Source organism: Cupressus sempervirens, chromosome 9 (assembly GCF_028749045.1).
Source record: "Cupressus sempervirens isolate cs-2001-9-10 chromosome 9, ASM2874904v1, whole genome shotgun sequence".
Classification (NCBI taxonomy): domain Eukaryota; kingdom Viridiplantae; phylum Streptophyta; class Pinopsida; order Cupressales; family Cupressaceae; genus Cupressus; species Cupressus sempervirens.
This window is the reverse complement of record NC_143126.1, coordinates 826,629,938-826,642,575: the sequence shown is the minus strand read 5'-3', so window position 1 is coordinate 826,642,575 and position 12,638 is coordinate 826,629,938. Positions and strand designations below refer to the sequence as shown.

The window sequence follows — 12,638 nt, the reverse complement described above, 5'->3', positions numbered from 1 at the left end:
TAAATTATCATCATAATGGTTAACTAGCATACCAACTTCATATGAAATTATAACACATAACCATCTTACTATTTCACATAATCATAACTAATTTTACATGTCAATTGACTTCACATGAAACCTCAATGACTATATGAACATTTTTTAATTGAGCCAAAAATTGGGATGTAACAAAATATAAATAGATCTTTTCATAAACAAATACGACACGATAGCAGAATTTATTGTAACAAAATTTAACATACCAGAGAAAGAATATATAAATTGTAAACTGAAATCAAACAGGAGTCCATTTCTTATGTAATTTTTCACTCTCAAACCAAACTCAAAGACACTATTACATTTTCAGGGTTCGAACCAAAGAAAAAATGTCAAGAAATCAGATATTCAAACTCAGAATGCTTCCAATCAGTTGATCACTGCTAGGTAAAACTGTTAACTTCATCTGCATTTTCTGAAACCTTCCACTTGGATATATTCTGTATAGATGCAGCCTGGAGTTGAGATGCCGTAACCGAAGCCAACTTTCTGTGAGACGTTTGCCTCAATACCAATGATGTTCCCCAATTAAAAAATAATGTCACTTCTTTTTCAGGCTAGTTACGATAGGAATTACAATAATCAGAATAATTATCAGAAGCAAAATAATGCCTATACACATGCATTTCCTTGAGCTTCTTTGATGCTTCTTAGCAACTTGAAGCTGCTGAGCTCCATGGTTAACAAAAGAAGCAGCATTAGTAACATGGTGTTCAATATCATTAAGTTGCTCTCCTTGAGCTTCAACAAGAACAGCCATATCCAGAAATATCTGATGTAAATCAAGTAAGTTCCGCTCAAGCTCCATGGCAGCATCATGGCGCTCTCGAATCTCATGAACAGTATCAAGAATATGACCACGGCCCTGTTCTTGGATGGCCTTTTTAAGAAAGTTTTCACTATCCCCTGTTTGTATAATGTTTTCTATGGTCTCTTCATCTGGCTGCTCACCTGTGACAGTATAGTATCTTCTTTCAATTTTTTCTCTATATTCTCCCATGATCTTTTGTCTCAAAACCTGGAAATCTCCCATCAAATCCTTCAATTTCTTTCTCAGCCCATTCACAACTGAGGTACGGGTGCGATCTGTGGGAGTCCCATGCCCACACCCTGGCAATTTACGGTTCGCAATATTGGCATTATCAAGAGCTTCAAGTTTTCCTTTAATCAGCTTAGACTTTTTGAGAACCATTTCAATATCTTTATCCATTCTCTCTCTCAAGTTTTTCATAGTTTTAGCATTGTGGATGGTTTTGCTTTCTTCATTTGCATCTTGCAGCTTCTTCAGCAGCCCTTCTACCAAATCCATATCATTTTTCACATCTCCAATTTCATCAAAGAATTTACCTAGATTTTTTTCAGTGTTGATACTTATCATTTCCACATCATGTCCACTCTCCAAATCATTCATACCTTCCTCCCTAAGATTTCCATATCGTTTAAAGGATCTTGAGAGAAGATCATTCATTTTGTCAATCTGCAAAGAAAAATACCAAACAGTCAGAGCATAGTGCAGAAATCCCCTATGGAACTAAATTTAGTCAATTCTTGTAAAGCATTGAAGACTTACCGTGTTTTAAGGGAAATACCAAATAAAATAGACTTGAGAACAACCACACACTCTTACCGAAAACAGATTGGCACTCAACCTACTGTTTTGAATTTTGTCCTACATCTTGTGCAATAAATACTCCTCGATCCATGCCTCAAGTGAAAGTATATGATTATCCGTGCAATGAATATGAATGGATATTTCTTTGCCAATTTATAAAAAGGTGTCTGTGAAATGGTCCATTGTCTAAGTATGAATAGGTGTGGACCTTGATGGAAGAGCATCCTAGGCCCATAAACAATCTTTGCATGAACCAAAAATATTTTCTTTATGCTTGTTTGTCTTTTGCAGGTTATATTTCTTGTTTTAGTCTTAAAACAGTTAGTATCCTTGTTCAGCATTAGTACAACTATATCCAATCATCATGGCAGTTTAACAATAGCATCTGCAGGTTACAGTTTTTGACATTGTTGTTGAAGTCCTTTTAGAGATTTTTCGGTGTGATTGAAGGGTGATATTGATGGTTTATCTATGGTTAGGTCATACCATTCTAAAGAAGACTTGCAGCTATGGATGGCATGTTGTGAATTCTATTCAATCCATTGAGACATCTGAACAGTTAAAATAATTCTGGCCATCCCTTATTTCATTGCCCAAAATAATTCTGGCCATCCCTTATTTCATTGCCCAATTGCTGGTTTGAAGTGGTTGGAGTGGGGTTCTTGCATACTTGTATGGCCAGTTAAATGCTGTACAACCTCGAGGCAAAGGCATGAATGCTGGACAGTAAAATTTCCCTCATATCCTTGCTTTCTCTTGCTTGAATGATGGTATATAGACATTATGAAGCTGGTTACAAATGTTTGAAGTTGTATTTCATTATATTGGCATGAGTTTGAAGTGGTGTATTTGTTGGAACGTGTCCAGGATACCACCTCTGGAATTGTGACATGGCCTAACGGCCTCCTATGAGATCCTTAACTGGAATAGCAGCAGTTTCTTGAAGAGATGCTTCTTTTGAGAGAAATGGCCAGCTCAACTCTGCACAAATGGTATCAGAGCAGGGTCACAGGTTATAATCCCCTTGGGTAATGCTAAGGGGAAGATTGTTGGAACGTGTCTGGCATATCTCCTCGGGATCCATGACATGGTCTAATAGCCTCCTATGAGATCCTTAACTAGAATGGTAGTGGTTTCCTAAACGTATGCATATTTTTGGAGAAATGGCCTGCTCAACTACCTAAAGCATTGAACTGACTAGAGTTTATCATTGCTGTAAATTTCTTGAATCTGGATGATAAGAAACTGGGAGGGAAGTTTCTTGTATGTTATTTCCAATTGCTATATTTTCAGAATAAAAATTCTAGGGATGTTATTCAATTTAAGAGCCAAAAACTATTTAAAAGAGGGCATTGCCCATATTTATATATAAAAAAGGACCAAAATCATGCAATTGCTCTGGAATATTCAAGAATTACAAGAGAGAAAAGAAGAGGTAGCTATCAGGCTGCACTAAACATTTGGCTGATAATTAGCTAAAGATGTTAAATTCACTGTTGAGATGATGCATGCATGAGTACTTAGACAATCAGAAAATTCATTTTGGTTTATAATAGGAGCAAAGATTTTAGTCAAGCTTGTCAGAAAAATCACATGAATAATAATGTGTTAGCCTCTAGAATTTGGTTGACTGATGCATTTGGAACATTCATGAGGGCTCGTAAGGAGTATGCTACAATGGTAGGTTGTTAAGGTAGTTGAGGTGCACGATAGAAACATTCTAGGACCTCTTGGAATTCAAGTTTGATTTGGGTATTTGTTCCAAAACATTTTAGGCTTAATTCTTTGTACCTACGTCCATACAAAAACATATAAAACCATAAATAGATCATATTTGCAGCCTAAAATCAGATATATTAGACATCTAATATTTTTTATGTTCAAAATAATTGTAATCTTTGTACAATATTAATAAAGTTAATATATAATATTATAACATAATACTGTAATAATAATTGAAGATTAACAAAAATATTACTATTAAAAATAAAATTTGCAAAATGAGATGTTTGGCTTTAAATTTGCTAATTGCATTTCCTTAAATGTTCCAGTGTTTTTTCAACAAGTATTTTTTGTGCATATCCTGCAATAATTGTATTCTATGATACCACATAGTTTTGACTCAGAGGTATTCTGTCAAAACAATTCACATGCATTTTGTATGCTTTCACATGTTGCAATGCATATCTACCAAGGAATTTCCAACTATAATATCTGATTAAAAATCCCTTTTCCATTATAGTTTGATAGATGACCATACCAAGACTCAAGACTCTTGTGTTGGCACAGGCTGAAGCTTGCTGGCAAAAGTGAACTAGTTTAACTTTAAACACATGTTTGTTGCATTCAATAAAATGGTGTCAATTCTTGTGAGGATAACCATGTTTTCTCTGTTAGCCACAAATAAGCCTAAAAACAACAAGGATGAATGATTGATTAATAATCAAATTAGAAAAATGGAAAAATCACAGAAAACTAAAAGTGATGGATTCATCCTGGCAGGAGCAGGAGGAATTTTTTTGGATATGTTTGTCCCAGATGAATCCACAAAGTGTGTGTCAAACTCCAGTGAATCCCTTTTTAGATCAAACTTGAATATCTATTTGAGCCAACTCAAACTTGAACCTACAGGTCCAGGGTGGCTGTTACATCCCAAATTTTTGATCTTTTAAAATAATATTATAGCTGTTGTAATGGTTAGTTAGAAACTCTTGGATATCATGGTCTTGTGGATTGGAAGTTATGATAACCAAATTGATTCATATATAAATGACTTGTTAGTTGATTATTGTTATTTCAATTAAAAATGAATGCTTATATTTTAAGATAAATGTTAGTAGTGGTTAGCCGTTGTGACAGTTATCAGTTATTGTGTCTTCTTGATATTTCAATTTAAATGGAGGAACATGTTATTACTGTGGAATATGCATTTTTGGTTGCAAGGGCAGATGAAGGGGGGAAACATTGCTAAACGAGATTCAAGGAATGGGACACCAATTTAATCCATCATCAAACCATCAGTTATGGCTTCTAACTACTTTGATAAAGGATTTAATGGCTAGGCAACGGAGTATACCTTGGACAGTCATGAGCTACTTAGCCAATTTTTATAACAAGATAAATATTAAACATTTAATATCATAAGAAGAACTATTACCTCTCTTTTATTTTGAGACTATGGAAGTGATCAACATTGTAACTTCACATACATACATATATATATGTATGCGTGCGTACTTAGAGAGAATATAATGATAAAAAGGAATTATACGTACTCTCAAGTTACACACGCGTATAAATATATGTATATGTATGTACAATTATAGGTAGAATTCAATAGCATGATGACATTATATATATATATATATATATATATATATATATATATATATATATGTTTTAAACCATGAGAAAGTATAATCTTTATGTTTTATTATGACTCCATATCGATGAGCGTTTGCCACCTTAGCGGCATCAACTTTTAAAATTTGAATTTTTGAAGTTCTTGTAACCAATATCAAGCTCTTTTTTGTAACCGGAAGCATGGGAGGCTTTATCTTCCTTCCCCGTGGCTGAAGGATCATTCTTTTATTCACTTCTTCTTGTCATGCAATTACTCTGAACCAAAAATACCTTTCTCTTCTTTCTATCCATATCCTAGAACATATTACCATACTTGATCTGCAGTCTTGGGCTACGCTAGTGAAAGCATTATCCCATGGAGTAGTTGCCTTGGGATCACATCAACGATTAAACTGTTTTTCTCAGTTCATGAAACATTTCCACAAGTTTGTTCTTATTTCATGCTACACCTTTTTCAATGCAAACTTCTCTTTATATATCATTATCGAATGAAGGAATATCATGATCATGAGCTTGGTTACATATCTGGGCCGTAAGAATGACTCAAAAGAAGCAAGAATTTCTGATAAGTACCAGCCCTGCTCATTCTTTATTTATGACTAGTTTCTTATCTATGCATATCGGGTGCATACCCGTAGAGTTTAGTCCAATATAGTTCCCTTAAGACTAAAAGATTAAGTATTATTTAATGCATAATATTGTGCACTGTATAAGGTATGCTCCATCATTTGGCATAAAGTATTTATCTGACTTATACACTGGTATTTGCTATATACCAGCTGTGATAATAATCAGAATGGTATTCCCAAAATCTGATTGATAAGGATCTCATGATTACCAACAATCTCCTACGATGCACCCAAGGCTAGCAGAGCCAAGTGTAAATGGGTGAAGAGGACAGATATTCCTGCAAGAAGAATGAACTATTAATCAATGTCTAAAGTGCATGAACATTCAAAAAAAGAAAATTGTTTAGTCCAAGTCAGCTCATGATTGTCCAAAATATATTCAATTGTCAAATCGAGTGGTGGTGGTGGTGGTGGCGTTCATTGCCCACCTAAATCCTTGGCCAAGGTAGATTAGAGGTATGCTTGCCACAATTGATAGAGTTAGCCAACAGGGGGGAGGTTGACGAAGGAATTCCTCAGTGTTGTCTACTGCTTAGCCGACACTCTAACACCGGAATGCTTGGATGGCAGGACTATGGTGCCCCAAGCCTAACCCGGGGTAAGGAGGGTATTTCTTGTAAGAGATTGTGTGGGGATATATTAAGGTCTACAGTTGGGAGGTTAAGCATATGTCAATGCTTCTCCTCTTCACCAGATGTTGAGGCTTGCACAACACAACGACAATTATTTCAGTTCATGTATGAATTGTAAATCTGTTACTTGTACATACTTTTATATAACTTGAAATTTATAATTGTAAATATGGTTAAGTTGGTTAGTTTTCTTTCAAATGTAATCGTAGAAGTAAGTTATGGAAGTTAAATTAATTGTCTTTCATAGGAAATGGATATAGTCGTTGCTTAAATTCTGATTTTATATCTAGTGTAATAAATTCAGAAATAGTTTCATTTTTGTATGATGTATTGGTTTCCAAATTACTTCATGTCATTCCATTATGATATTCGGTTATAATCTTAGAATATGTTCTTTACTTTCAGCTTAGTGAAAATTGTATGTTACAGGGGCAAACCGATAAGATAGCCAACAATCAATGTCAATTACGGTATTACTAGTCCTAGGAAGGTTTATCTCTAGAATTCCATCAGGTTTGGAGCTTACATCTTGCCACATATAAAAAAGGTGGGCATCTATAAGATTCATAATAATGCATTCAATTCCACAGAAAAAAAAATGAAATCATTTAATATTGATCCCACGATCCTTATTTTTAAATTTTATGGCACATGTAGCAATGCACTATGCCTTTAGGTGCTACTTTACTTCACCAGACTTCATTAAAGCTAGCAAATCACTTAGTAGAACTCAGTTCAGTGGGACAGAAAGGAATGGTTTAGAATTAAGAAACTTAAAGGAGAGAATAAGAAGATTAGAACAAATTGTAAAAGAGAATCCCAACTATAGTCTTGATTTACACTAGTTTTCATTGTAATCAAAGGTTGCATGGAGCATTGCACTATGTCTTTAGGTGCTGCCTTACTTCACCAGACTTCAATAAAGCTAGCAAATCGCTTAGTAGAAGTTCAGTTCAGTGGGAAAAAAAAGAATGGTTTAGAATTAAGAAACTTAAAGGAGAGAATATGAAGATTAGAACAAATTGTAAAAGAGATTCCCAACTATAGTCTTGATTTACACTAGTTTTCATTGTAATCAAAGATTGAGGCCTAGATCTAATTTTAAGCCAACTGGCAAAATTCAAAATGTAATTTGGATATTCTAAATCAATATTATGCAGGTGTTTTTTTTCATTCCATTGAGTGTTATGTGAGTATATTTTCTGATAGGCTCAGTGGTTGGATAGTCTTTTCCTAGATCCTCCATCCTAGCTGCATTATTCCTACGAAAGCAACATATCCCCACCAAGCATTTAACTAACGGAATATCTGACATAATAATGCAGTCAAGGTTAGGGTGTCAAATTAATGACAACTTTAAATTGTAACTAAAACAACTTAGCAATTACTATTAGATATAAACTGAGATTCTAGACATTCGTCTACTAAAAAGTATGCCATTTCATTTTTTTCCCCTTGAAAACAAACAGAGATTAAAATGGGTTAAAAACTTTAAAAAAATCAAGAAGATGGTTAGGACAAGTCTTTAGACTTCAGGATCCCAAACTACTCCAACTGGAATGCAATCCACTCACTGAGGAAGTCAGAAGAATGGAACTCTTCCTCAACCACTTCATCATATAGTTAGCATCAACTGGGACAGTTAAGAGTCTGACCACAAATGTATTGCTGTTTAAACTCAAAAGTGGATTCTTTAATACAATAAAAATACTAGATCAGATCTATCCTCAGTTTCTCCTAGATCCTTCCCTAACTCTGGATTCTTCATTTTTTGTGGAATATGGCCCTTCTTTCTATAAAACATTTTTCCTTCAACTCCCAACAAAATACATAGATCTCTTGCTTGATATTTTTCTTGTATATATCTGGAAGAACAATTTTTCCATAAATAAAGGAACTACAAAAATTAGCTCTTTGATAAATCCAGCAAAGATTCCTGCAAACATTTAGAGTCTGCAGATGGGTGAACATATATCACTGATTAAGGAACTGTGCATAGGTGAATTTCACAAAATGAAAAAAGAAAAGGATATGGGGGAACTTCGAAAAGCTAAATTATTAAACCCCAAAAGACACTTTTTTAGGTGTACTGCTAATTTCCTTCACTTCTTCTGAATCAAAATTAAGGAAATGATGTAATTAAGATCCAGATGTTTTCCATGTCGAGTAACACACATCTAACAAGTTTGATTGATATCATAGAAGTAGAGTTGCATGAATTTGTTAAGGAAACTTTTTTTTTTAAAATCAAATGAAACAAAAGAAGTGAATTAGCTGCCATGATGATGGCCAGAGTCTAAGTCCTATCGGGCATGCTTCCATGTTAACATGGCTGCACTCTTTCTTTGGTTCCAACTTGTATGGCTTGAGAATATAAGATGCAGGTGTGAATGTTCATCAATGCGCTGATTAAAATTAGAAGTCTCTGAATTCGCAATATGGAAACTGTACAGGTTTTAGATAACAGCAATTTTCTGATAAAAAAAGAACGAAGTGACCAGCATTCTTAACATAGGAAATCGTGTAAGACAATATGCATGGAGATATTTTTATCTATAAGCTTGGTGGAGCAATAGCATTCATGTGATAATAGACATTTTTTAGAAAGTCATGTCTTGTTAAGAGGGCGAGATATGTTATCATATTAGTTATTCCAATACATTCTGGTTAGTTAAAAACTTAAAAATATTACTTGTTACTGTAATACATTCAATCAAAAACTCCATCACTTCCAAAAATGCCAAACTAAGATTCAAAAACAACCCCTATAAGATGACTGTCTATTTGCTGATATTTTGATGCAGGAGCATCCAGAGGTATAAGGGCAATCCTGTGTCACCCAAAAAATGTACTTAAACTTAGTTTCTGTTTCATGTCTTTTCATTTTTGGATACCCATTTGGGTCAAATAAAGGTTCCAACTCTCACAGTTCAGCTATCAGTGTGCTAGAAAATCCCAAAAAAATAGGAGCATGCAATTTGGCCATCATTTTGGTGACCTAGAAGGTGTGAATTGGCCAAATGAATGTAATTGTGATTTAGAGCATTCCAAAAAAAGAATCAGGTCAAAAGGCCCCACGGTTTGAAAGTTATTGCAGTTTTTCGGGTTTTGGAGACCTCCTAAGAATGCTTCAAAGTCAGGGTAGGGGCATTAAATGACCTCGAAAAGGGCCGAAAAATGGGGGACGAGCAAAAGCTCATCCATAGGGCTATAGAGCGCTTCGAGAGCTTTCCGAAAATGTAAACGGTTCGTCAATCAGAGCTACGGTTCAAAAGTTATGCCTCCCAGAAGTTCGGCTACCGTTTTTGGATTCTTCTAGATTTGCACCGACTTCTAACGCAGCTTCTAGAACCTTCTATTTGGTCGGTGGATGCCTACTAGCACTTTCTAGAATGTACTCCTAGTCCTTAACCCTCCGGGGTCTATTTAAGGAGATTTCTGGCATTGTAAAAGGCAGTTCGGAGTGGAGTTTGAGAGGAGGTACTGAAAGGAAAATTATCTCCAGATTTATGCTATTGTAAGCCCTTAGGGCATGTCTTGAAGTTTATTTTCTCTGTACTGTTTGTACTAGCTTATTTTCTCAGTTAATACAATTTCCCTTTTCTGTTGTTGTCCATTCTATTCTTGGGTTGTGTCCCCATCATATTTTATTCGGTAATACAATAGCAAATAATATAGAATTTGATTGCATGTACCCCAGATCAGGATTTAATGAGCATCAAAAAAGCTTTCAGGCATGATTATAGGAGTCATTCAATGCTTCCATCCAAATTTTAATTACAAAACTCTCTCCATTATCCCTAAAATGTAAACCATTAGCACAATTATGTTTGTGATTCCAAGTCTATCAGCTAATTTTGGAAATCATCATGGAATATGATAGACACCAAGCTTTAACACCCTAAATTATTCCTTGCAATTGGAAGGTTGATTGCGAGGATGAACTCAAACGAGAAACTAAAGGTATCAACTAATTACAAACAAATTAATTATGTTCTACAAATCATCTATGTTACAAGTATAGTTGTCGTTGCACCAAAAGATTGACCTATCAATGCTCAATACAATCACTAGACTTATAGAATTCATAGAAGGTAATTAGTCCCTTGTCACAAATCAATCCCCCCTCAGTGCTACTCGAGGAGATTCATATCTGTGACCAAGATCTGATACCACTTGTTACAAGTATAGTTGCCATTGCACCAAAAGATTGACTTGTCAATGCCTGATATAGCCACTAGACTTATAGAATCCATAGGAGGCCGTTAGTCACTTTACACGAATCCTGGGGGGGGTGCTAACTATTTTGCTAACAATTAACATACAAAATGCAGAGATAATTTGCAGGGCACAGGGAACACAACTTTTTAATGAAATTCATTGACCTAAAGTACACATTTATACAACAGGGTTCACAACCAAATCCAACTAATCTGACCAACTACCTTCTAACAAATTACTTTACTAATTACTAAGAATGTTCATTAGCCATTATGTTCTTTCATTCTCCCCAATACGAATGTTGTAAACAATATCAGAAAAATGTATGTTAGCTAATCCATTTCTCCCAAATAAAAGCATTGGGAAGAGCACAAAGTGAAGTGTATGAAAGTGTACATCAGAAAGGAGCTCTAAAAAAATATTGATAAGTTGTATTGTACTAGGACAATAGACGAATCCAACCAAGCCTTGTTGAACCAACTTGCTGATGTAGTGGTGCTGACTGTCAATGTTCTTAGTCCTGCTATTGAACACTGGACTCTTACTTATCTAAGTCGTACTCTTAGTATCAAAATATAACACTCTGGGACCATCCCAGATTTGCTGCAAATCCTATAAAATTATTTTCAACCAGATTGCCAAGTAGTGAAAGTGACAACTTTGTATTTAGCATTGGCAATAGAAAGAGATATAGTGGGTTATTTCTTGGATTCCCAAGAAGTGACTATGGAACTAAGACTAAAAGTATAACTAGAAGTAGACCTAACATCATATAAATTGCCAACCAGCTTGCTCTTCTTTGAATGCTGAAAATGAAGACCATAACATGAAGTCCTTCAAAGATATCTAAGAATCCTCTTACCAACACTCCAATGTGTCTCCTTAGGTTCTAACATGAATCTGGATACCAAGTTTATGGCAACACAAAATCTAGTCTAGTAGTGGCCAAATAGAGAAAACAACCACCTAGGAACTTTAACAAGGTTGCATGGGGATGGGGGTACTTGGGTACTTTGGGTACAGGTAAGACTTTTTTTCAAAATAGGAGACGGGTACTTGAGTACGTCAATTTTTTAATATAATTTAATATTTATAAAAAACCTGAAAATATGAGTCACGACAATGGTTTTTCAAAACAAGAACAGTGATAAAGTTTACTGATTAGTGTATTGTTTTTAGTTTCAGATTTGTGATATGCTTGTAATAATAATATATGCTAAATGTTTATTGTTAATCAGTACTGTATCAAAGTCCAGTAGTAATCAGAATTGTATCAAAGTTTCAAACTGATTACATATTGAATTAATCTTGATAAACAACAAGCTGATATGCAAACAAAAAACAGAAACAAAAATCAGAAATCTTAATCAAGGTTCTTAGCTATGATGCTCTACACTAAGCACCCAGTACTTGGGTATGTGGGTACCCATCTCAAGGGTGTGGAGACGCATACCCATGCAACATAGCATTTCCGAATTTTAACAAAATTGTTTAGCATCAAATTATGACACCAATTGGAGGGATGCAATGCTTAGACTACTACAATATAGAAATCTGAAATTTATTTAACAATCTGAAACCAAGTGCTCATAATCTTGGATTACAATGAAGAGATTTAATGGATTTCAATAAAAAACTACTATTGTTCTAGCATACAACACGTGTTTTCCATGAAGCCTTTCTAGAAAAAGAACTCCACTAGGCAGAGAGAGAGCAAGCATATGTCAACTTTGAAATCAAGATTATACTGTCATTCTCCTCTTTGCCTTCAAATTTGCAACACTTGTGTACCCATGAACGGTCTCAACAAAACCAACTCTCTATATTGTTCCTACATTTATTTCTTCCTTTACCAACCAGTTGCGATATTTTTACCATCCTTTGACTTCAATATATGGACTTTCAGAAAAAGGAAAAGCATTGGTGGTTTACAAAATAAGAGGAAGCTCAATAGGTGCCAATAAAGCATCCAAAAATGATCCTTTGTGAATTCCAATGCCCAAGGCAACTCAAGAGTCACCTTCATCCTTACCAAGCCTACAACTTGGGGAACACAAATTATGTGTTTGGAGCTCAAGACTCGTGCTTCACTCTTTCCTAGGTGTTTCACTTGGAGGTGAAAATTCATCACTTAGTTTTGTT

General features: G+C 34.9%; 1 protein-coding gene across 4 annotated transcripts in view; it reads right to left on the bottom strand.

Annotated features, from left to right (window-relative positions):
- Positions 1 to 220: 220 nt before the first annotated feature.
- LOC149541228 (syntaxin-125-like) overlaps positions 221 to 12,638 on the bottom strand; it is a 36,738-nt gene continuing 24,320 nt past the window's right edge. For all 4 annotated transcript variants that reach the window (XM_089802239.1, XM_089802240.1, XM_089802242.1 and 1 more), the window contains one exon: positions 221 to 1,516. In XM_089802239.1, the coding sequence (XP_089658365.1) occupies positions 581 to 1,507 (927 nt within the window). In that variant the 5' untranslated portion in view covers positions 1,508 to 1,516 and the 3' untranslated portion in view covers positions 221 to 580. The remainder of the gene's footprint in view (positions 1,517 to 12,638) is intronic.